Source organism: Drosophila elegans, unplaced genomic scaffold, assembly GCF_018152505.1.
Source record: "Drosophila elegans isolate 14027-0461.03 unplaced genomic scaffold, ASM1815250v1 contig_208, whole genome shotgun sequence".
NCBI lineage: Eukaryota > Metazoa > Arthropoda > Insecta > Diptera > Drosophilidae > Drosophila > Drosophila elegans.
This window is the reverse complement of record NW_024545578.1, coordinates 18,061,240-18,087,366: the sequence shown is the minus strand read 5'-3', so window position 1 is coordinate 18,087,366 and position 26,127 is coordinate 18,061,240. Positions and strand designations below refer to the sequence as shown.

Here is a 26,127-nt window from a genome sequence, read left to right as displayed (position 1 = left end):
TACAATTTTTATTTACTTTGCTCCTACAATGAGCTTGTGTTTTTCTGCGCCCATTTTTTTGCGCAATTTCAGTGACAACAGCTGCCGGTTTGGGCAAATAAAAATAAAACATTTAAATGCATGACATCGAATGGAAATTGACACATTCAATTTGGCATCAATTTAGCCGGCCAGCTGCAACAAATTGCCAAGAGATTTACAAAGCCAGCAGCTGCCAAGTGCCCTATCGTATCCTGTATTCCGTGTCCTTATCCATCCCGGATGCCCTATGCCATCTTCCCGGCTGAACTTTGCTTTTGCTGCAATTTAAGTTTAGACTGGCTCGTCTTGATTTCATTTTGAAGTTATTCCCCCCTGCAACTCTCAAATGCAAAAACTTTGCTAATGCAGCAGTCCTGCAAGTTGGCAAAAGTCAATCGGCAAATGCATTTCTGATATCAAACATGCCTTGTTTCAGCTCTATCTGCATATACCATTCTTATGCCGATTCCGAAAACTAGAAAGTTGCAATTAAAAGTTCTTGAGAGCCGTTTTACAAGCGCATTAATTCTGTGCAACGCATAACTAATGATTTAATTTGTCCTGCCCACTGTCCACTGTCCCACTGGAACGAAGGGTTTGCCCGGCCTGTTTTGCCATCATTAGCAACTTAAAAATGATTATTTGCAATGCAAATTCAGTCGGGGAAAAACGGAGTCCAGAGAATATGAAATGTGTGCCATCTGCATGAGAAATGCAGCAATTACACAAGGCTCAGAGACAGAGGCAAAATACCGTAAGTCTTTGAAATTTAAGCTTAAGCTGAAAGACAAACATTTTAAAAGAATGTACCTTTCTTTCTACACCTTTGAGGTGCCAAATATTCACACACTTTGCACACTCACAACAACCGCTCCCCAGATGATCTCAAGGATAACTTTTTCTATAAGCGTAATAATGACCTCGGCATAATAGACAGCAACTAGACGCAATCCCCCACAAAAATTGAAATACAGCTCCCAATGCACACATTTTTCCCAGGGCCAGCTGTGAGGAAAATCTGAAAAGGTAGAGCGGTGGGGGAGGAGGACGAGGTGGGCGAGGGACTGGGAAATGGGAAATGGGGGCCAGAACGCTGTAGCATTTTTCACTGCCTACATAGCGGCGAGGCGGCCATAATGTCATTTAATTAAACGCCAGAGAGCAGTTGCCCGGGCCTCCTGGCTGTTGTTTGCTGCTCTGTTACTTGTGTTCCATTTTTGTTTTTGTTTTTTTTTTTGGTTACTTGTGCGGGGTCAGCGGCAGCTAAACGGTTAACCAAAGTTAGCGGGAAGCCGGCTCCACATAATTTGGCCAGCCAAAAGACAGGAGTCAGAGGCGAGCGCTGAGGCCAAGGACCAGCAATTTATGTTCATTTGCATAGATATTAAAAATTGTTAGGAAGTCATTAGTAGGCATCAGTCAAATGACGCAGCCTGCATATAAATTAAGCATAATTTTATTAGGCGAACTCCCCGGGAAGGTCACCCACTTGACAAATGTCCGCGGGGGGCTGGCACTGGAGATGGCTGGCCCCGAAAAACGTGTGCTTGTTGTCGTATTAATTATTAGTTTTAATTGCGTTTTGTTTGCGTATCTCTTCGGGGTCTTTTATGTTTTTTTTTTTTAACCAAACCAGCCATTCATCCCTCAACGAAGTAATGGGCAAATCTCGTTAATCCCTGAACGAACCCACACATTTATACATGCCCTGTTTGACTTTGGCATTTTGCGCAAGGACGACGACGGGCCGGCTCGAGTAACCCCAAAAATTGTGTGCAATTAAATACTTTAAGCCATAATGTATTTTTCACAAGTTGAGCAATGTTGACCATTTGGTTGCGGATGTGGTTGATGCCCCTATTCTGGCCCCACCGCACCGCACCGCAACCCTGCTGTTCAGTGTAAATTACATGCACAAGAGGCCAACAAAGAAAACTCATTTGTATTCCGAGACCCGAGGACCCCCTTCCCCTTCCCCCTTCCCCCACCCACCGACCACTTAACCGCCCCACACTGACCACCGCCCGCAAGTCAAAAGCTCAGCCACAAGCAATTTTATTATTTTTGCCTTGGCTTCTGTTTTTTATTTTTTCGTGTTTTAAACACATCCAGAGAGATAACTAATTCGAGCTGCGTCTGCTGTTTGCTTATCAAAATTTTAATTGCCTTTTTTTTTGGCTTTTTGCCTGCCTTTGAGACTTGCCGCCGCGGCTTATCTATTTATTATGTGTTGTGTGGATTTGTCTGTTCAACTGTTCGATCTGGGCTTCCTTTTGGCCGAATCCGCCAGGGAACCTTGGCGCCATCACAGCCAGCAGCCGGCTAGCTCACGTTCAAACTGCCTTTCCCACCGTTGCCACTACCACTGCCACTCCCACTTCCGCTTCCGCTCCGATATTAAATGGTGCGCGTAATTAGATTTTAAATTTATTGTTCTGTGTGCTGGTATTTATTTTGTCTGCCTTGGTGTGCATAACAATGCAATGGCTGCAATAAATAAATAAACAAAACGTGAATGTGAATTCAATGGCGCGGTATCGGGTGTCTATGTTTGTGCAGGGATAGCTGGGCCTCCGGGGAGCTGCCTGATGGGATCTACACAGAATAAAAATGCACCACCGAATCCCAGCAAAGTGTTGTCAAAATTAAGTTAAAAGATAATTTACCAAAATACAAACAACAAATTTTATACAAACAAACAGCCTTCTACGCCTAAAACTAAATTATAAGCTATTACACAAATATAAAATGTTTGTGAAATTTATCTAGGTACAATTATCCATAATGGGTACCTAATGGGTGCTTACACTTTGTTTTGTTAACACAAATGATTTATTTATTTTCATGTCAAAATATTTCCAAAACCCAAAAAAGCCCTGTGAAATAAAATTGCAATTGTTTTGAACAGTGTATAATGGCAGCTGTGGCGCCCGGCCAAAATGGTTCCTTCAACAGTAAATTGAATTTGGAAATCGATTACCTGATTGATGCTGCGAATCTCTGAATGCTCAATCATTGGTTAGGGTACACTTCAAACACGAGCAGATTTAAGAGTTAATCATGTGGCATGGGGCATGGGGCGCGTTCAACATGCACTCCGACTAATTTATGGCTCATCTTTGCCGAGCTCCTGCCGCAAAACTGCGGCCATCCGGCGACCGATTCATGCACTGTCATCCCAACCGCAGATAAGTGGCAATGCGGACAAGATACTGAGGCACTGCAACACGGAGAGCTGCCAGCAGGACATCCACTGATTGGACAGATGGACAGGGGGACAGGTGGACATATATGGACAGGCAAGCCTTTAAATGTACATTCATGTTCGGGATGGCGGCGTGAGTAATGAGCGCTTAACAAGGCGCCATTGGCATATTTTTAAGTTCCGGTTGGAACAGAGTGCATGTTTCATAATTTACATATTGCGAAAATATTTGTGCTCACTTAATATGCGCAAAATAAATGTGAGCGTGCACGACTGCAGCTGAAATTGTTGCTGGCTTGTTTGCAAAATTTCATAAATCACCGCTGTTTAAAACATTTCTGCTGCTGATGATGATGATGACTTGTCCGGTCCTAGCCGGCAGAAATATCGACTGGCATATCCTGTCAAAGGCAAACTGTTTGGGGCGGGGCGTTGAAGGAGGTGCCGGACCATCTGCCGCGCCTTGTTTACACATGTTCAGAACGCAAATGAGCCGTAAAGCGCTGATAATGCAACAAACTGACAATTGACGATTCCGCACCCCCGCCAGATACTTTAATTTTTCCATACAGAAATTAAGTTTAAATGAAAATTTTCCCTTCTTTTCCAAAAGAAATGCTGTGAAAAAATAGGAAATTTTAATCTCAAAAAGTGAATCATTAAGAGTTTAAAATTGCAAAGATTTGTGTTTTTAATTTTTTACTTTTAATTTAAAAAAATGCTTAAAGAATACACAAAAAAAACATAGTCAAGTCATGAAACTTGTTATTTCTGTGGAGATTTTTGTACTTACGTTATTAAAATTGTCTGGTGGTTCCGTTCACACCCACAATGTTTCCACTTAAATTAGCAATGAATGAGATTGACCCACCGATTGATATTCATTTGACGGAATTTTTCGATGTGCACCATGCACCTGACACCTGATTCAGGTTTCTGGGCCACCTGCTCATTGTTTTTCAGTCTCTCGGCCACAATGTTATTTTTCTTTTTTCCCGGGGCTGATAGAGTCGTTCCATCCTTGAGCTCCTGTCTATATCAGTTGGCCCTGTCCTGTCGGCAGCGTTAAAAAAATATGCCAATAACACGGCCAGCTCGCTGGCATCGCAAATGAAGCGTTCTCGTTTCGGAGGCGAATCAAAATGAGCTGCCTGCTGCCTGCTGCCAGGAGAGATAGCTCATGCATGTCGGCACTGGGCGGGAAAAGGGGGCCGACCACGCCTCCTTTGGACAATGGCGCGAAATGTGTAACGGAAACCACAGTTGAGTGCATGGCAGTGAATGAGGGATCGAAGGATTGAGTCCAAGTCCGGACTCGATCCCGGATCCGGGTGCCGGTTCAGTAATGCGGACAATAAAATTTTAACGTAAATGTTGCGTAATTAAATGTGTTCGCCGCACGGCAGCGTAAAACGAGATTGAGATTGTTTTTCCTTCGTATTGACCGGCAAACAAAGGAGCCGAAAGATATGCCAGTCGGCAGTGGAGAACGTTTCGAATCTGTTTAAAGAACACGCAACATAACTCAGAACTTATTGAGGTTAATGGAAGTGGAAGCTGGAGTAAAACAACGATAATAAATTGCAAGAGTGCTTTCCTGGCAGGTTAAAATTGTTGCCTTTCTTCAAGATTTGCATTTGCGTTTCAGCATTAAACACGAAAACTTCATTGCATTCAAGGAAATTTAATAAGCCTAAAATGTATGAAAATAAGGATCAATGATATCACTATGGACCTAGAGCTTGTGCATAGGAGACTTATATATATAGCCGTAGAATTGAAAATCTGTTTTATATTAAAATATTTTCCAATTATAGTTTGATATTTACCCACTACTCTTAACTGATTTCTTATTCACGTTGTTCCCAAAATATTGTAGGTAAGCTAATACTTATTTTATATGTCAAAAATCAAAAAATATATTTAAAATGTTGCTACATAATAATACGTTTTATTATATTTTATTTGTTGTTGTAAACACAAATATTGAATTATGGGTACAATTAAAATGGCTTTCAATTAATTGCCGACCTAACCAATTGTAATGATTTGACCGCAGCACTTGGTATTAAAGTTCTTGTTATCTAATACCGTACTCGGTGCGACCAAAGTTCCGGCATACTTTTGAGGTCTGGAACGGTAAGGTAACCACAGAATATGCGCTGTGGTCGCGGAGCGAGAGTTGCCGCCGTCGTTATATCTATTAAGCCATCAAAACTTCGACCGCTTATTAATGCGCGTACATCAGCGCTAAAGTGCGGTCATAATTCAAATGGGGCGCCCACTGTTCGCGTCCATAAAGGGCGGGAAATCGAGTCTCGGAACAATTGTTAGTCCAGCCGCGATGAGGAAGGTGAATCTGCTTAACCGCTGCACTCGACAGTGTCTTTTTCTTGTCGTGCTGGTGACCCAAATCTGTGGGGTCACCACTTACGTCTACAGCTCGAAGGAACAATGCTTTCGGCAATCCGGTATCCTGCGGCTGTATTCCAGCGTAATTCTTGCCTTTATGTCACTTTTGTTTCTTATTAACATAAGTAAAATGCTCGATAATCCTCAGAAAGCATGGCCATTTTTGGTGGGCAGCATTGTATTGCTGGCTGTTCGAGTGCTTGGGTTTATGGAGAGTCTGGAGATCGTTGAGCTATTGAACGAAATGCTTGGAATACTGAGGCAAGTAAAAGTGATGTCCAGGCATCCGAACATCTTTCGGTTGAGACACCTGCTGCTTCTTCTCCTCGCCCTTCAGAATCTTCTTCGATCCCTCAACATATTGGTGGGGTTACGCGACTTCTCCGGTGAGGCCTATGACACGTTGGCCAATAGTTTATTATTGCTTATTGTGCTGGGAGTCCTATTGAGTTTTCTTCTGCAGATCACTATAAATATTTGTCTATATGTGGTCCTCATTGCTTGCTACAGCGAAATGCACCGATGCACTCGAAGAATCTCAAAAGATATGGATACATTAAGCCAATCCCACGTCCTCGAAAGTGGACAATTTGTGGTCTTGGTGAAACAACTTCAAGGGATCACGGAGAGGTTGATAAGACTGCGTTCAAAAGTTTTTCATCTGACACTTCGGATCAGCCAGCACTTTCGGTTCAATTGGCTATGCGCTATTATATATGGCTTGTTGCCTTTTTTGCGCTTTACGGCCATTGACCGGAATGGTTTTTATTTTCTCACCATATCTGCATTGAACATATTGTTCCAGTACACCATTTTTGACATTCTGTCATGTGAATCAAGAATGACCAGGAGTTTTTGCAGTTTTCGGATATTGTCCTTTCATAAGGATATCAATAGAACCGTAAGTAGCTACATATTATTTGTCGAAATAAAGTTTATCTAATTTTGTTTAAGCATAGATTGACGAATTACTCCATCAGGAAATTAGGGAACGCCTAAAGGTCAGCATATATGGCATTATACTGGACACGAAATTTCTTTTAAAATTGATGTCCCTTTGCGTGTTCTGTGTGTTTGTTAACCGACAAGGATACTTGCACTTCCATCGCTCTTAGTAGGTCCTGCCACTTAACTGTCCAATTGAAGTCGCAGTCCTTGCCACAAGTTCGATAATGTCGCTATTGTCTATTATTAGCATTCGGGGCTGTCATATTATCGCAACTGTTGTGCGAAGCAATGTCAATTGCACAAGTCAAAAACTGTCTCATAGATGCTTTTCGAGATACTTTGCCGGCAATTACGTAGCCATTTCATTGTTCCTCCAGCTCGAACAAGCTTCATAATATTTTCACTTTTATGGCAGGCAGCATAAAAGACGACAGCTCTGGCAATAGCAACAACATCATCATTATCAACACCATCAAAGCCCGGAAAAATCCACCTTCTGTGAAGAGAACATTTTCTCCTCAACTGTCGTAAAATCATAGGAAAAAGGAAAGGAGGCAGCAGCGGCGAAAAGTGTGAGTGCGTAAATTTCTCTCCGGACTTGGAGTCGCTCAAGTGCCTTCCATTCTGTGTCATAAAATTAACGCTTTATATGAACGAAAGCATAAGGCGCTCGATTCTTATCACCAAGGCTAACAAGATGGCCATGAATGAACGCGGAACATGGAACTGCAGACGGAAAAAATTATAGTTTTGTGTTCATCATTTAATGTTTACTTTTGACTTAGAAATTTATTTGTTCAGCATTAGTGTATGCATACTTATAGATTTTTTAAGATGTTTAACTATAGTTCTGATCATGCAATTTTAAATTTTTAACTAAATTTAAGAAACCTATTTAATATATATATTTGTTTGTAAGATAAAAAAATTAAATTATTTAAAACACCATATTTGAGTTAAATATAATTTACATTTAACCAACAGGTTAACAACATCCGTGCTTTTTAATGATCTGCGACAACCGCTTAGAAATCAAAAATAATTTGTAATATTTGTTATATAAAATGGCAAATTTCATAGTCTGTATTTTTCAGCAATTATTACAATTATACAAACATTGTCCTATAATACTTTTAAGTATTTTGCAAGCGCATTTGTTATACATAAATAGTAAAGTAATATTTTTTGTTGGGCACCAACTTATAACGAATCTTATGAGAGTATATAAAGTTTAAATTTAAATTAGAAAAACAGGAAGTGGAACCGAAGGGCGTGGGGTGCTTGAAGAGAAATTCCAACGAGTGTCTAATTATTTACGTGCAATAAAAGTTATGAATTGGGGCCAGGCCAACTCGAGGCGAGTAAATTCATGCCCGCACAGCCCCGTGCCTTTACTGTCTGGGTTGTGTCAGATCCCTGGGAACGAAGGCAGTCTGGTTTCGTAGACAGGCCCTTAAACACATTCTCGTGTTGTGTCTATGTGTGAAAGCCGTTTTCCAAGTGCCCTGAAATTTCAATAGCGTCCAGTGGCTACCAGACGTGTTATAAATTTGTTTCAGTAAGCTAGACAATTTGCCGACATCCTCGACAATGCTCACTACCAAGCAGACCGACTTAGTGATGGACTGCGTCACGGAGATGCTGCCCGAGTCCCGTTCGAGCTCCTCTACGGATCTGAAGACTCTGGTGGAGAAGGATCTGCGTAAGCCGCTCAAGGAGATCGTCGATCTACGCCTGAAGCATCCTCTGGAGCACACGTGGACGCTCTGGTACCTGGAGAACGATCGCAGCAAGTCCTGGGAGGACATGCAGAATGAGATCACTAGCTTCGACATGGTCGAGGACTTTTGGAGCCTGTACAGTCACATAAAACCACCATCCGAGATCAAAGTCGGTAGCGATTATTCGTTGTTCAAGAAGGGCATACAGTGAGTGGAGTTTTATTTTTTTTTGTTATTATTAAACTACCCAAAAAAAAAAACATATTTTAGAAATATTCTTAACTTACTGCAATATACTAAATATTATCCCTTCACTAAAATAGTTTGTTAATATGAATCTAAAATTTAAAAACGAGCTGTATTCAATTTCGTTTCGTCCTATCTATTCCCTAACTTCAAACAAGTTCCATTTCTGTTTCAGGCCCATGTGGGAGGATGATGCCAACAAGTTCGGTGGCCGCTGGGTCATCAATATGGGGCGTGGCTCCAAACTGGAGCTCGACAAACTCTGGCTGGATGTGGTAAGCAGCTCGAGCAGCTTTGTGTCCTTCGATTGTCATATCTGTTGCAACTGCACAACCCCTTTTCCGCCCTCTGACAGCTACTCATACTGATTGGCGAGGCCTTTGATCACACTGAAGAGGTCTGCGGCGCTGTTATCAACTTACGCGGCAAGAGCAACAAAATTTGTGAGTAACACAAAAACAAAACAAAAAAAATCCATATAATATGTCTCTAGTGATGCTGATTCAATGGTTTAACAGTATAAAATGTTGTTGTTTAATAAATCTTCGAGAGCGGGTTTTCCATTTTATCGGGACGCATAATATTAAATAATTTAGATGTCATTTCTTAGAACTGCATTTCGTTTTCCATTATATTTTAAGAAAAACAAAAGTTGTAGTTGTTTCAATGGAGACTTTTAGAATTTAGATATTTAATCCAATTTTTTCAAGTGCACTTAGCATAACTAGCCCTTGAGCACTGCCATGACAACTTCTAATGCAGCGCCTCTGTTCCAGCAGCAATTTGGACCGCCAACGGGCACAACGAGATGGCCGTCATAGAGATTGGACTCAAGCTTCGCGACCTGCTCGTCCTGCCGCCCCACCAGCTGCAGTACCAGTTGCACAAGGACTCGATGTGCAAGCAGGGATCGGTGGTCAAAGCGGTTTATTGCGTGTAAGCCGGCCCGGTCGTTGATGCCAATACCACCACCAACCAAAGCAAAACCAACCCAACCACCCATATACCCTCCTTCATTGACCTCCGCCGTCGGTTGCTGTTTTCAGCGCGTGCATTCCAAAAACGTAAAAAAAAAATTGTATCTTGACACACAGAACGGGTTTTATGAATTTGACCATGTTAAAAATTACAAAGAAAACTGAAAATATATAGGATTCTGTATGTGACGAGCAAGCGTTAAATTCCTCGGCTTTAAAGGACTGAAATAGGGGCCCCAAGGAGCTCTTTTTATGCCGCTAGTTTGGGCTCTTTACGCTCCACGGAATGTTATGCAAACATATGCCGCACCAGAGCGCAAATAAAATGGTTTATATACACTTGCAGCTTGTACTTTTGGCCGGGCCAACTAGAAGTGCACAGTGACTGCAAAAGATAAACGTCCACTTGGCTCGCTTGGCTGGCCGAGCGAAAAACAAAGGACCGAAAAGGGTCAACAATGGCATGGCGGATTGTCCGTTTTAGCGGGAGCCGTTTCCAGTACCGGATCTCGGGGATCTGGTATCTGGAACTGGCGTCGAGGGCCCGAACTGGAGACAATTGAATTTTGATGAAAGGCCGAAACGGCGGTGCCTCTCGCAGCATTAAAATTCATGCTAAGTGCTTCGAGTTGCATGAAGGAGACACTCTTCCCAAACTTAAACATGGTGTATTTGTACGACAAAAAATTATATTTTAAGACCAATGTAAAATCTAAATATCAAAACTAAAACTAAATTTAAATCTCAGAATGAACATTACAAAAAATTAGATCTTTTCTGTTTTTGGGCCTATTGGGTGAATTGGTATATATTTAAAATTTAATTAAACAAATGTAGCTAAGCTACTGATTTGTTAACCCTTTCGACCCCAACTCTCCCTACAGTTTGCATTTTTTAATTTTCAATCTATTTGTATTCATTTAATACAATTTTGATTTAAATTTAATGTCGCTAACGAATGTTGCATGTGGAAACATTAAGACAAGAATGTATATACATTTTTTTTTTTTTGTAGTCGTTACCATTTTGTTCATTTAATTTTTAAATATTTATATATGTAAATTTTAAATTTTTACATATAAATTTAGTCCCATTTTAACCATTGTAAATCACTTATTTATTGCCGAAACTAACAGCACAATTTTCAGAACCAATGCTGAATATCTACGTAACACTTTTAAAAAATGACCATAAACTAAGGAAATGTTATAGCAGTAGCACAAAACACAGCAATTTTATACAATAAACTAAAATAAGTTTTGTATTCGTTTTTCCCGTATCCCCGGGTCACCTGCCCTTTCAATCAACATTCAAATTCCGATGGCAGCAGCACGTGCAGTAGCAACTTCATTATGAGCCACTTTAAGCTGACAAAACTCATCTCTATCCGCATAGCTCGTTGACTGCATTTTATGGGTCCAGGTGGCGGCGGCTTACATGGGGAGCTGTTAAACCGAAACCGCATCAAAACCGCACACGTCCCACATGGCATGCAGCTGCCTTCACCTGTATTTTAGCCCACCTCTTCACCTCTGCACCTCTTTCACCTGCACCCGCCCACTTCGCGTTCTTGCACCTTTGACATATTGCAGGGATAGAGGTGGCTTGCCGCCCGGAGGAGACCCACACAACACCGCAAACTTTTTGCCTTCAGACGAATATTTACAAATTAGTTGCTCGAAACGTGACATCGAGAATGTTGTTGCACTTGCAATTGGAGTTGCATGGTACCCATCTGGCTTTGGGCCGTGCCTTTCCAGTAATGTTGGTAAAAACTTGGGCAGCCAGCGACTTAATTAGCACATAAATAAATTATTCTGCCATTAGATGCTTTTTGACACGTCTGTCTGAAGACTAGAACTTGGGAGATTAAAAGTGGATAGTTTTTATAAGGAAACTGTTTGTTTTTAATCTTTTATTCTCTTACCATCCTGTACTATATATATATTTTATTGGAATCTAAATCATTCCATTTGATGGTTTTATTTGTTGTAGTTCTAATATGAAATTGGCAGATTAAATCTGAAATCGATTGAGGGCCAACCCTATTAGTTCGCGTATAGACTGCCATAGATCTATCACCACATCGCTCTCTCTACCTACACATTGGCCATGCATATATCAACACTTTTCATATAGCCAACGCAGACCACATTGAGCTCCAGCTTTGGTTTTTATGGCCACACCAGCTGGACAAGCACTATGGCAGCACAGCCCGGCAAAGCCACCCATCCACCCACTCACTTCATCCCATTTCTGTCCAGCTTTTGTTTATTTTGTGTATTGTTGGGAGTCGCGCGTCCGCTGGTTCCAGCTTTTCGTTTGGTTTTAGGTTTGGCTTGGTCTTTTTCTCTTTTGCCAAAACAACACTACACAACATAAAAATAAATTGCACTTCTGACACTTGAATACGGTGGAGAAGTAGGGGAAGGAGTGGCGCTGGAGATGGAGATGGATCTGGATCTGGAAACGGAGGGGAAGGCAGCTGCTCCTTTTTGGGCAGCGACACATGATTAAGTGGAGTTTGCGGTTGGCTTTGTTCGGGGAATACGCATGTAAATCTATTCTGGTATACATTATCGTCGTCCAGTTGAAGCTTAACTTTTATCATATAATAAAATGTAATTTTCCAACTCGTAACTCTCTGGTAATTAGAATTTATAGCGAACTTAATCGCTTTTGGCACGCAGACCAAAACGGAGGAGGGTGGAACTCATCCTTTATATCATTAATTTGCGCATGAAGAGAATTTCATTAGCCGCCTAACGGCAAGGCATGCAACAATTTTTGTGCAATTCTCGCCAGCAGGCATTACAATATTTCTGCTCGTATCAAACAGCCAGACCGCATCAATGCGGAGCATTCGAAATGAAATATTAATTTGCAAAATTCCTTAGCCCCGTTTCGCCTGGCTTTTCGCAAATTTTTATTATAAATTAATAAGAATTTATGGCGCCAACAAAAATGAAAACGAATCCAGCAACCGCAAGGCCTTGGATTGTACTTTTGAGTTCACCTTCAAAGGGGCCCATGAAACGGCAGGAGACGACTGCCAGCCGAGATATTTGTCTACAAATATTATTGCTATTCGAAATGTGTAGTAGCTGCTGCTGCGCCCTTGGGTTCGTTTGTTCGTTTGGGCCAAAAATAAAAAATTCCTGGCTGGCAAATATGCAGGAAGAATGCCCCCACTCCACAAACCGGTAAAGGCAAAATGGCAAAATTCAGTGCGAGATAAAGGCCAGTTTGGAGACTCAACCTCCGCATATAATTCTTAATATTTCGCTTCATAAATATGTAAATAAATGCCGACACGAGGACGGTCGAGGAGGGAAAAACAAAAGAAATCTTGGCCTGCTCTCCTGTACTTTGTTAGCCATTTCCCAACGAAGATGTTCGGGTGATAGAAACTATAAAGGAATCCCGCAGAAACCGCACGGAGCTCACAACGGGATATTAAGCACAAAAGTTGGCCACAAAGATTTTCGGACGGAGCCAACTTAATGAAATAAAGCACTCGCTTAGCACACACACATTCGAGGACCCGAATCCACGGCACCAGGACCTTAACCTAAAGCATAAGAAGTCAGTCATGAAAAGCGTACGTGAGCAATGAAAAAGTCGCAAACACTTTATTATACGTGGCGAGAGGAGATGTGGAATGGTGTTGGGCTGGGCTGGTGTGGTTTGGTGTGGCAGCCACATCAAAATGCTACGCGGCGCGTATACGAAATAAGTCCTATGTAGATGCAGTCCATCCAGCTCCCCCGCTACTACCACTCCCACCCATTACTCATACGCCGCGTCATTGTGCCGCAGTCAGATAAAGGCCGTGGGCAAAAGACAAAAGATGGCCACGGGACACTGGACAGACACTGGTGGGTGGGCAAGAGGTGGCAGGACGCAGGACGCAAAACACCAAGGACGAGGCGATGGCAATGCACATAATGGCACAGCTCCCGGTCGGTGCGTGAGCTAGGTATTTTGGTATTTTAAACATGTGCCCGGCAGCTAATGCATAGTTTATGGGTCTCTGGGCCTATGGCCAAAAGTGTTGGTCAATTTTGGTCAGCGATTTGAGCGTCCTCCCGAGGCGCTTGTGGGCCAAGCCTTTAAATAGAGCGTACAATCAACCGAAATTGTGCTAAATAAGTAAATAGAAAGGGGCAGAATAAAATCTTATAGTGGTTGTACAACTTAAATAATAGTAAGACAAATCTTTTTGTTTCTTACTAAATGTAGTTTTGATTTTATAAGGAACTTGCTTTTTACTTATTTGTTAACACTTGAAGTGTTGTGTAGGTAATAGCAAAATGGTATTTAATGAATGGTTTGAAATGTATGGAGTATGCTTTTTTTAAAGATTTTTTTTACCACATTATTAAATTTGGTGATTTTGAATTTAATTTAGTAAATCTAATATCTATATAGTATTTTCCAAACTTAACATATATATTTAGGTGTTTAAATTGTATTCCTGAAAATAATTAAAATTAATTTTGCTCTTAATAATTTTGAATATGACCATTGCGCTACCTTTAATATCGTTAAATCTCCCAAGATATTGCTCACCTTTACTATTACACAAATAAATTATAGCTGAAATTAATTTCCGTTTTATTAAATAATAACTTTATCTTTGCAATTATATCAGCCAATAAACCGATGCCGATTAAAACAAATGTTCAACTCGGCAGTGAGGTGAAAACTTTCGCTTTTAATTTCACACACAATCAATTTGTGTTTATTAGCTCATTATAAACATTTTGAGGCAGCCGAACACCTTCGTTCGCTTTGCAGTCCCGGCACGTGGGTCGTATACTTAATTTGCTTAGTCAACGAAGCAAATCATTGACCAAGAGACCACGACCACCCAAGGACGACCAGCCTTGGCAGGACGTGCGTGAGATGGTTAAGGATTTATGGAGAGGCCCAGACAAATTTTATAATTTGAGCAACAACCAAAGGCGACCGGCGAAACTACAAAGTGCACTAATTTGAGGTGTTGAAATGGCCCAAAGCAGATCCGCAGCTGGAATCCCAGCCACAGGCTTTTGATGTGCACTCAAGGGTTGAAAGGTGGCATAATCAAATCAACGTCAGGACCTGGATCTGAACCCTCGAAAACATTTATTTGTTTTCCTTGGAAGTCTCTTTGTTTGGCCGTTTGTGGTCATGTTTCTGGTCCGACACCTTATTTGGCATGCCGAGCACATATCCACAACTTGAGTGGGATTTTGCAGATCTCTAGGTTTCGTGCTTCTTATTAAGTGTCACTTGGCATAATTTAAATATATAATCCGGCGCAACTCATATTCTTTTAATAAGTATGCAAAGAGCACTTTCACAGAATCGCGGATTTCTACGCTCAAGTTTTATTTTTCGAATTTCGTGTAATTTGAGTTTGAGTTTCTTGTTTTTGTTTATTATTTTTGCTGCTGGTGAAGTTGCGTCTAGACATTTTAAGCGCGCCAGAGATTATATGAAATTCATAAGCGACACTTTGGTATGAGGTCGGTTCTTCGGGGACTTTAAATGCCAAAATGTTTGTCGAGTGTGGATCGGGAAAAGAGTACAAGGTTTTGGGATTAACAGTTTTGTGTCAGTCTTTAAAGCACACAATGTGTATAATAAACACAACATCTTATTCTTGTAAATTTATTTCAGAAGCCATAAAAATGTAACCATAAATAAAAATAACAGGAATAAATAACAATGTTGTTTTTATAATGCTATTTCTATTAATTTTATTAAAACGGAAAATATAATTACAAAGAAGCACATGAACTCAGCAATATCATCTTTTATTTCCTTGGTAATTTTTTTTATTCCTTTTCCGATTGCTAGCAAATTGAATTTGTTGCACTTCAGCGTTATCCACAAAGTGAAAAGAAACAACGTGTAAAGCGTTATGAAAAAGGGGGTTGGTTGGAAGTAGTGTGGTAGTAATAAAGTGCTTGCAATATTCAACAGCAAAAATGGGTAAAAGGGTATAGTAAGCAGACAACGGTAATCCAAGGTTGCACGATACCCCTTGCCAGTCTTTTTCCTGCCAGATTCTGCTGCGTTATATTAAGTTAATTACTACGCGCAAAGCTGTCATAATTTGCCACCTATGCATGCCTTTTGCTTACTGCATTTTTATGCACAATATTCGCAGATATACATATGTAACATATACAGCGTATGAATGGCAGGGAAATTGTTAATACTGGGTACATACATTTATGCGTCTGCGGCCCCATCGGTCGCCGTCGGCCATGGACGCTTACTTAAGCTAAAAGCTTTTGTGTATAAATTTTAATTAAAATGCAACAATTAAATGCACAGCTTTCTGGCCAGCAGACCCGTTCTGGATGTGGTTCCCGTTTCATTTGCCGCCTTCATCGCCGTTGGCCATGCGTGTAAGTTGTAGTTACAGCGGCGGCAGGCGATGCATAAACCAGTGTTAAGCTCAAATTAATGACATTAATTTACGGCCACGTGGGAGTGGGAGTGGGTGGCGGTGGCAACAGCTTCAACGCCTCATTGCGTTTTAATAAGTTAACAGAAATGTATTGCCTACTTTGCAGCGCCCGCTAATTTGTATTTTGTAATTGAAAATGCTCACACTTGGCCACTTGAATATCGACGCGACGCCAGGGCTCTGTAATCAGCACTACTTAAAGCCAATTAGCCGCAAATATGGCCGGTAGACCACCCAATTTTGCCTGTCCGCTGGGGGGTTTACTCCGTCAATGGGGCATGAAACGCGTTTTGTTCACATTTCGTTCGTGCCACGCCCTTCTATCCACGATTGCGGTTTGTTTGGTGCCGGCAATTTTGTGATATGGCCGCTCCTTTTAGTTCCGCTCGAACATTGTGCAAACGCGGCGTTTGCCGGCGTGGTGTGTGTGCTGTGTGTGTGCAAATAATTGGCAACATTTGCGCTGGCCACACACCCACACCCGCTCCAAGCCACGCCCCGTTAGATACCGCTGGAAATTGCACAGCGAAATGAAATTTGCAAACTCACAAAAGGTGTTGACAATTATTTGCATAACAAAGCAAATTCCAACTCCCCCACCACGTCCAACATAAAACTATATGTATATCCGGCGGAATCAACATTAGGAATTTAAACTTAAAGTTTGCATTGAATTAGTTGAGCATTCCAGTCGGCAGGGCCTATGGGGCGGCGGTGGGCTCAATTTGTCACCTGTCCACAGAGGAATTCGAGCCCTAGCCACCCCCAAAACACCCTGCAACCAGCTTTTCACTTTATTTGATGTTAGCAAGAACAAAGCCCACATGCAGGTGGACTGGGTCCACTCGCAACCGCAGAGGGGTGACTGTGACTGTGACGGTGACTGTGACCTGACGCCCCTGATTAAAGACGCCCCAAGGACCGCAAGTGTAAAAATAGCCTAAAAGCCTACAACGAGATGGCAAATGGGGAGAGTAGTTGCAGGTACATTGGGGATAAAAATAGGCCTACACTTTAACCATTAAATTATCTTGGGTCGATGTTTGTGAATTTTTCCTTCAAAATGGTAGTTTGAGTTGCAATTTTGCTCGACCCTTTTGTAAAATAAATGTTGTTCAGTAAAAAAAGTTCTTTTAATTGTCTAAATACTAATAACACTAATTTGAAAAGTTTTCTGGTTCAAATGTATTTTAGAATGAGCTATCTTAAAGATATATATTTTCACTATAAGAAATATTTTTTAAAGTTACTAATCATAATCCGATTACTTTATAGGTTCCTAATACTTATACTTTAAACTAAAAACTTTTTCTTGTTATGTTGTATGATATAAAATGTATTATGATGTAATTAATTACAAAATTATAATTAGACTTAAAAATATATTTTTAATTTATTACACTTATTTTCTTGAGTGCACAAGCTTCGCAAAAACCAGCGAAATATTGGCAGATTAATGGCGTGTAGCGTTAAGTGAATCAATTTGGTTTATGTATGGCCCAGTGGCACAAAGATACCATCTCCGCAACAAACAAAGCAGTAGGCCATGCGTGATGGGAAAGTTTCCTGCTATCTGTTAATTACATAACATTCAAAGTTATAATCTGGGCCATCGTCAAAGTTGCTCCCAAAATAAACTGACAGCCAGATGGTCAAATGTGATTTTTTAAGCGAGTTTCCTTCTGCCCCACGTCCTCCCATCTTTTTCTGCTGAGATTTCGTTTCGGCTAATGGAAGCCACAAATTTGAGTGAGAAGTGGTCGAGGGAGGCGACATAGACAGACTACAATTTGACTTACACAACTGCCAATTTGCAGCACAAAACTATAAGGAAGCACCTCCGAAGTCCCCCGATTTCGCCCCTCGACTTGTCGCACGTTTATGGCTCCGACGAACATTTTTGAGTAACAACTTTGCTGCGTGACACGAATGTCGAGCAACGAGGCACTTATAAAATGTCTTGGCATGTGATCAGCGGGTGCCTGCTGATGGCGATGATGATGATGGCGGCGATGACGATGGCAAGGTGACAGGAACGTGGTTGGCTCCGAAAAGGGTTTCCGTAACTCGCATTATTTCGCTGATAAATTGTCCCAAAGTGACCATGACTAATAGAAACCGTGGGTGAGAATTATTAAAGAAATCGAATTGAGGAAAGTTGATTGGTCCACTAGTCATATATAACTGGTTGTTGATGGAAAGTGTCTGTTGGGGCCTAACTATCCACACATCTTGATTTCTATTTACAATGCTTGGAATAAAAGAACAAATTGCTAATAAAAAATTAACTAATTAAGAATAATTTCGTTTTAACACATTCTTTTTTCCATTTGGTTATTTAGATTCTGAAGAATGACCAACCATTCAGTGACGATTCAGAAACTGTGCCCATACCAGCTACTAACAAATGGAGCATTTAAAAAAAAAAAAATAAATAAATATTCTCTTTACTGTGTACTATCTAAGAAATTGACCGATAAAAAAGTTTCAGCCATTCTACCGCAGCAAGGCTCGTTACCTCTTTATTTAAATTTACAGAACGCTATAAGCCCCGTGATAGTACGTCCTGGCCAACACTCCAGGACGATTCCATTTATCAGGTGAGACCGAAAACCCATCAGGAAGGACTTAACTCCTCAACCAAGAAGATGTTGACAAATTCTTTATCGTTTGGCGAACGCTTTCCGCTGATATTTATACAGAGCGTTTGCAACTGGCATTGTTGTTGTTACTCCAGCCGTTTGTTAACCCATCATCAACAATCGTGACAAAAGGCTCAAATCTGTCACATTCAAAACACGTGAGCGAACATCATTTATTTTGTGGGCTTCCCCCTTTTGAAATAGCTTGTAAATGTTTTTATTTCCCTTTGACTAGGTCCTCACCTGGCTGTTTGAGTGAGTGAGTGTTTGTTTGTGTCAAACGCCATCGGAATTCACAAATTTCGAATTTGAAATAGCATTTATTGTGTCTCTTTTTTATGGATTTTTTATTTAACCGCAAACAAATTGACTTTGGTAAAATGAATTATTTTGCATTGAAGCCTGAATAATTGGTTAGATATTTTTGATGTCGAATTTACAAACTGTTGAATCAAAATTTTTGTGTGTTTTCCTTTGGCCTTCAATAGTTTTATAATGCAACGAAAAAGCCACATTGAAAGGAGATTGGTTGTCATAGGGGCTAATAGCAATTTAGATAGCAGTAAGCCACTTTGGACCGGCTGACCTACTTTCGTGTACAAGTAGGTATGCTAATGACTCGAACGAGTCCCAAATCCTGGCCCACATCTCGTCCATCGATTGGCCATTTTCATTAGGGTACAGTGCTTTGTTTCCGTAACTGGATCTATTGAAATCCTTTGGTATTTGGGTATTATTTGTAATAAGTCCCGGCAATCCGGGCAGCCACTGTCGCTTGATCTTTAATGCCAAAAGTGCTTACTTACGATACACTCCAAGCCACTTAACGTGAGTCAGCAAAGCGAATCTCATTAACAGGCTTTAATTTTGAAAACACACTTAAGTGCGAGCCCGAGCCTTTCCCCTTTTGCCGAATCTCCATTTCCAGCTCCATCTCCGTCCTCAGTCAAGTCGACAACTCGACAAGCCGGCAACGGCAACCCTCATCAGGAATATAGAAGGACAACGAGAGCAGGACAAGTCTAAGACTGCGATTGCGACTGAGGCAAGGCAAGCTCATCATCAGCCGACGGAGCCCGCCGTCATTTAGTAGTCTACTTAACTCGTCTAAGGATGCTCGTGGCAGCAGGAGCGGAGCAACAGCAGGAGCAGAAGCAGAAGCAGAAGCAGAAGCAAAAGCAACAGCTTGAGCAGCCGTTTGAGTTTCCAATTGGAGGCAAAGGAACGTGGAAGCGCCATGGTGATGCCATCCGCCGGACCCACCAGCCACCAGCAACCACCCCATGGTTAATGAGCTCACACAGGTAACACAGGTAACACAGGCTGGGGAAGTGGCGGAACTACCTGTGATGGTGATGGCTCAAACATCCCGCACACTATCTCCGGAAAAGTCCGCAATCTGCTGGTAGTGACAGCGCACAAAGGGGCAAGTCTTTCGCCATAACAGCAATTAATTGGCCCAAGTGGCTGACAGTAAATAAAGAGTTTCTTTTTATATTTCGCCAGCACAAAGCTTTTTGTCGAAACGGAGCGCTGATGCTGATGCTGACGCTGATGCTGAGTTGCCCTTTTCAAATGAGCAATTACCCGGGCGAAATTGAGCTCGGAATTTAAAATTAACTTTGAGGCGGCTGCTGGATAATAAGTGGGTAAATACCATAAAGATGGTGGGCAGGCACACTTAAAAGCTTGAAAACTTTTCATTCAAATCCGGAGGAATACCAATCGCCCGGGGGCTGCTCCATGGCCTAATCCAATCATTGTCACGTATGCGCTGGGGGCATCATATTTGTTTTATTCCAGGAAATTAATCATAAACACATGAGGAGGCGAGAACTGCATTCGACAGTCTGTCCGTGGACCCATGGATTGGCAGGCTTTTTTTCCTGTCACCCTCCAGTAGCCATGAAAATTTCAATTTATTTTCGCCTGCGGCTGCAACATTTTCAGCCAAACTTTCTTCGTCGAGGCAGTCTTTAATTTCCGCCTGGCTGTGGAAGTAAACATAAATAATAAATCTATATATGTGGATAATTATTTTGTTTATCAAAAATGCCCAGATTGCTAGCTCGTGTGTAAAAATTAATATAGAAAATGCCAAAAAATTGCCCAGCCCCAAAATATTCAACGAAAAAAGAAAAAAACTGGAAAGAGAAAAGATTTCAAAAGTTGGAGCAACGAGCAACAACAATCAGAAATTTGCTCAGCAGGAGATGGGAGGCGCAAAATGGGTGTGGCCACTAAAAGCCCACTTAAGTGGCAGTCCAGCTGACAGCAGAGGGGGTGGGAGGTTGTGACCCGCATGAGTCCCCTGGCCGAGGTCGAAGGTCAGGCTCGAGTCGCACAGCCCTCTGTTTGCCATTGTTTTAGCCGCTCGCAAAGTTTTGGCTGCATAAACAGCATCAAATGGCTAGACTTTAATGTTTTCTTAAACGCATCCACTCAAAAAGCTTTGATGTTTTATAATCCCATTCCTTTCTGTTCTTTTGCTGTAGAAAATTCGCTTGCAGAGGTTCTGGCTTTAAGGGCAACTAAGCTGTTGGTCTCTTGGCAGAGACGACTTGAGTGTTTTTATAACCTTCCGCCCGCACGAATTGACAATTTCAACCTTTTCAGCGGGCTGCCCCATAAAAATTCCTCCTTCCGGCTGGCTGCCTCGAATGCTGCCCTCGTACATATTTATACAATTCCAGTTAAGTACTCAACTCGTTGCCAAGAGTAATTAGGGCAGTCGGAGGCATCGGATTGGAGCTCAATGGCCAGAGTCAAGTGTTCTCAAGTGCCTCGACGATGCGGCTGGTCAACAGCTGCTTATCGGTCAGGAATCGTCCGTATTTCAATCTCTATTCAGCTCGATTGCAATAATTCCAACGACGGTTGGCTGGGGCACAAATTTAATAAACGTATAATGATGTTATGCAAACTAATTTCATTGCCCTGTATTTGCTGTTTAAATGAATTTCCATTGTTTGCATGCTGATAATTTACACTCCTACTCGTTTCACACCCCCCATCATGAACCCGGGACAATTGAATTGTTGGGCCCTAATTAGAACACGAACTCTCTTCGAGACGGACATAACTGATATGAAATCCAGCACACGCTTATCGAATAAATTGTTTTGCTGCACCTGGAGGGATATTTAATACCCGTTGTCAAGGCAACAACCTTTCAAAACCCTAATTTAGTCCGTGCTCCAATCAGACAGTCTCAATTGCATCCGACATATAAGCAAACAATTTTCTTGAAGGGCCTGGCTCAGCAAAACTTTGATAATTCGGACATTTGCATAGCAAGTTAATCCGGATTTAACTCCGCCAGCTACTGGTCTTTAAAATGAATAATATATGTTAACATCGCTGGTTGTCATACAGCGGGGTGGATGCGAATTCTGTTCCCATTTAACAGGGGAAACTTTGCTGTTGTCACTTAACAGAAAAATGCCGGCCTTTTAGGGGTTGTTTCTATGTTAACTGTGGTGGTTTGAACATTTTACCATGTCTGTTATGAATTTGTGGAATGTAAATATTGCACTGGGGTAAGGAGCAGGAATGTTAAGCAAAGAGGAGGCAACTTTTTATAGGAAAGGATAACAGCTCTGTTAATGCTAAAGACTCTGTTAAAGAGAGGCTAATGATATCTATTAAGAATATTTCTGTTATTTTATCTTATTTAAACTTGAAGTTTTTTAGTTAAGAAGTTTAAAGGACGCAGAAATAAGACTAAATTATGTATGCCATATTAAGAAGCTTAAAGGACGCAGAAATTAGACTAAATTATATATGCAATATTACATAGTTTTGTTTTCGAATACAGAAATGGTATTACCTCAGTGATTTTATCCAGAATACCTTTTATAATTCAATTTGGTTAAAGTCAATACATTACCTACCGTTGACAATGTATATTTGCTTTCAAACTTCTATTGAAACGCACAAAGCGATATTCGCTTTCACTTACAAAATGGCAATAATTTTAGTAATTATTTTGGTATGCTCTGTAGCTTGTATTTCAAACAAAGGATATGCGTTATAAGCCAGCTTTAACTACAGTATCACTCATGAATACGTCAACAGTGTGGGCCAAGTCCTACAGAAAATCAAAATCAGGGCAAAATGCCCATGGCCGCAATTCAATTGTGCGACATAATTGGAATATTAAATGTTTACAAAATGCAATATACAAATACGATGCTGGAGAACCGGTGAGTGGTGAAAGGGGATCAGAACGGGAATCGAGAGGCATCCGTAACATGGCTACAATTTGCACTTAAATGCACACGCAATGGGCATAAATCAAATAGCAATAATAACAACAATAGGCCTAGATCCTGTTGGGGTAGAAAACGGGGAAATCGGGGAAAAGTGGGGGAGTTTGGGGGGTTGATGGAGACAATGCCGACGCTCTTCGGAGGCCCTCCTGTGTGCTGTTTAGTGGCCTTGTGGGATGATTTGCATTCGAAACAATGACAGCAGTTGGATACCGATCTCCTCCCCAATGCGTTGTCTTTGTTCAGTCTGATTAAACCTAACATTATGGACACCGCCCGTGGAGTGTCAATCGAGTGACCAATAATGTAAAATTGATCCAAATTATTTCCCCTGTGCATGTCGATAGTTGTTTCTATTTTGATTGTTGTCCGGGGATCCCCCATTTGATTTCAACTTTCCGCTGTTTGCATGTCAACAAAATTTGACCAAGGCTTACCACCGTAACCACCGAAAACGAAAACACCAATCAGTTTTCGAACGTTTCCGTTGTGAGGTAAGGGCTTTTGCCACAGAATAAATTAAAGCGTACAAAATAATGACCATTAGAGTATTCAGCATTTATTAATTTTGTTATTAATATATTTTGGTTTAAATCAAGCCACTCTTTTGGGAGACTAAGTGAGCTATAATCACTTAGAAAGTTTTTCATTAGATATGCAGAATGAACTCCGTAGTTATTGTACAATTTTGATTAACGATGATCAAATAAAGTACCTTTTTAACTGATTGGCAATCATATAAATTGTAGTTAAAAATAAACATTTTTAAAAAGGCTTCTTTAAAGACATAAGTAAGCAGTTAAAACGACACTTGTACTATTTGCCCCTTAAGAGCCTGAAATTTTCTATTCATCTGACTCGGATTTGAAGTTTAAACAAAGCCTGCTGATAGCCTTTATATCAACTAAGCCGCTTTAGTAGCTTAAATGATGGTCAATCAATCACTATTAAAGACTGTTGTGGTATCTCAATGGACAAAATTCAAAAGAGAGACTTGACTGTGAAATATAAAAGCCATAATGAATAGACCACGCCCACCGACAAGTGGCAGGGGGCGCAGCACATGTGCAGCTGACAAAAGCACAAGCACATTCCCAGGAAATACAGAGAGGGAGAAAAAAAATTAGTTTCTGAGCCAAGAAAATTGTTTGCACTCAAAACATAAATAAGAGAAATATAGAAAAATATAGAAAAATTCTTGGACTGTTAGTCCGGGCCTTGGTTTTTAGTTTTAGCCTGGTGGTCAGCATAGCAGAGTTTTCCAAGTGCGGATATTTTATGAATTTTATACGCTGCTTGAACTGCCTTGGTCAACACTCGGCCCTTGGCCCCTTCTCCTCGCTCACCGCTCCCCCCACCCTCTTTCGATGCCCCATATTATTCCATTGTTTGTGTTTATTTTGGACTTGAAATTTTTCGGGTTCCAGCTTTGTCGCATCGCTCGAGGGGGATAAGAATGTTTATCTGGAATGTGACGGCTTCTTGGCCGAATGAATTTCGTTCCATTTTGGAAAATTCCAATAATAATTAATTATGTGTTGCGTGTGTCTGCCAAACGAGGGACATGCTGCGATTCCGGTAATTGAGGCTTAAATAATCAATTTGGTAGTCACTCAATTATTGAGCCCTTCATTATACACACCCTCGAAAGCGAATTAACGCTTTAAAAGCAGTCCGAATGTCGAGTATCCTGGATGGACACACACACACACACGAGTGAGATATCCCTATATGTTCGAGGAGTCCAAGCCCAAGCCAACTTAACCGAGTGTATCCTCAACTTGCCGCCCCATCCTGCTGTCCACTCAATGCTTAATGAGCAACAAATGTAATTTATTTATGTACGGCCCGCCAGCATTTCAAGTCCTTGGCGAAGGGACCTGCGCAGACCGCAAAATGCTTCAAGTTTTCAGCACAATTACCATAAGCACACATAGAGGGAGATGGGGCTACTGGGCGACTGACTACTGACTACTGACTACTAGAGAGAGAGAGCGAGGGCGATAAATTGCTGGCCACTTTTAGCTGAGCGTTCTCAATTGCTGGGCAGCAAAAGTGTTGATATTTATGGATCATTTGCATGCGAGACTCTCGATGCTCGGCATTCGTAGTCTCTCTATATTCGTATATGTGTGGCAACAATGGGCCAAAAAAGCGGAAAGAAATACCAACTGGCGAGACAGTAAAGCATTTGCTGCCACTTCCGCACAAACACACGAACAACACACGAACAGCGCACACAACACACACAACACACACAGCTCACACACACTCACATTCATACTCGGGATGAAAAGGAGCAGGATGCTGAAGCTGCTTTTGAAAGTTGTCCAGTTGCGGTAAACATAAATTCTCGTTGACACGTTAATATTGTTCCCTTTTGGTTTTGTGAGTGTGTATAAGCGAGCTGGTTGCCTCCCATTTCCCAGTTTTTACTCCGATTTTCAGGCTTACTGCTGCTGCTGCAGACTGCAGCTACTACTACTACTACCACTACTACTGAAAATGTCCAACAAAAGCTTAAAAACATTTAAAAAGGATTTATAGACATTTGGGGAATATGCTACGAGGCAGCCGGCATTCAAAGCAAGCCATTCCAGACCAGACCCAGGATCACACTCTCCAGCACACACACACACACTCACCCTGATACGTAGCCAACACACAATGCTGTGCGAAAGTCATTTAGCCAGTCAGTTGGCCGAAAACAATAACAATTTTCAAGCTCAAAATCTAATTCATGATTTCATTACCAGAGGGTTGAGAGTGACCAGAAAATCATTTCCTGTTTAGCACTCCTTTCGGAGGGTGGTGGTAATTGACCACGCCCCCCGCTACCGCCCCCCCTGTGTAGTTGTCTTTTTTACGGCTTCACGATGGCCATTGAAAGTGTCACTATCGATGAAATGAAAAGCCATTAAAGGAAATTACCCGACTCGACTTTGACTCTAGTCCGCGCCGTTAAATGGCACATTAACAATGAATTTAGTAGCTGAAAAGGTTCTCAATTGATGCTGATGGAGGGGGGGATCGAAAAACAAAGGCCAAATTGTCTATGAAGTCATCAAAGTGCCTGCTAATCACATTGCCAGGCGTTGCTCATACGCACTGTACGCCGATGCCTGAAGCCGAAGAAGAAATAGACTAAGAGGCTGGCAGGCAGCTCGCTTTGATTCAGTGTAAATTGAATTGGCTTTTGAGGTAGGCCATTAAATTTG

At 41.4% G+C, this 26,127-nt stretch overlaps 2 protein-coding genes across 3 annotated transcripts; both read left to right on the top strand.

Moving 5' to 3' along the window:
* The first annotated feature begins 5,570 nt into the window (after nt 1–5,570).
* On the top strand, nt 5,571–7,043 carry LOC108142337 (uncharacterized protein CG32395). Its single transcript, XM_017266091.1, has 3 exons — nt 5,571–6,539; nt 6,598–6,639; nt 7,002–7,043. The coding sequence occupies exons 1-3, from the start codon at nt 5,571–5,573 to the stop codon at nt 7,008–7,010; spliced, it is 1,020 nt and encodes a 339-aa protein (XP_017121580.1). The 3' UTR covers nt 7,011–7,043.
* Nucleotides 7,044–8,001: 958 nt separating this feature from the next.
* LOC108142288 (eukaryotic translation initiation factor 4E1) lies at nt 8,002–9,719 on the top strand. 2 transcript variants are annotated; one of them, XM_017266036.2, is made up of 5 exons: nt 8,002–8,144; nt 8,205–8,514; nt 8,729–8,828; nt 8,909–8,996; nt 9,333–9,719. In XM_017266036.2, coding segments are annotated over exons 1-5 (660 nt in total). In that variant the 5' UTR covers nt 8,002–8,143; the 3' UTR covers nt 9,494–9,719. The 2 variants fall into 2 exon arrangements, with proteins under 2 accessions (XP_017121525.1, XP_017121523.1); XM_017266034.2 differs by having other exon boundaries at nt 8,002–8,514.
* Nucleotides 9,720–26,127: the final 16,408 nt, after the last annotated feature.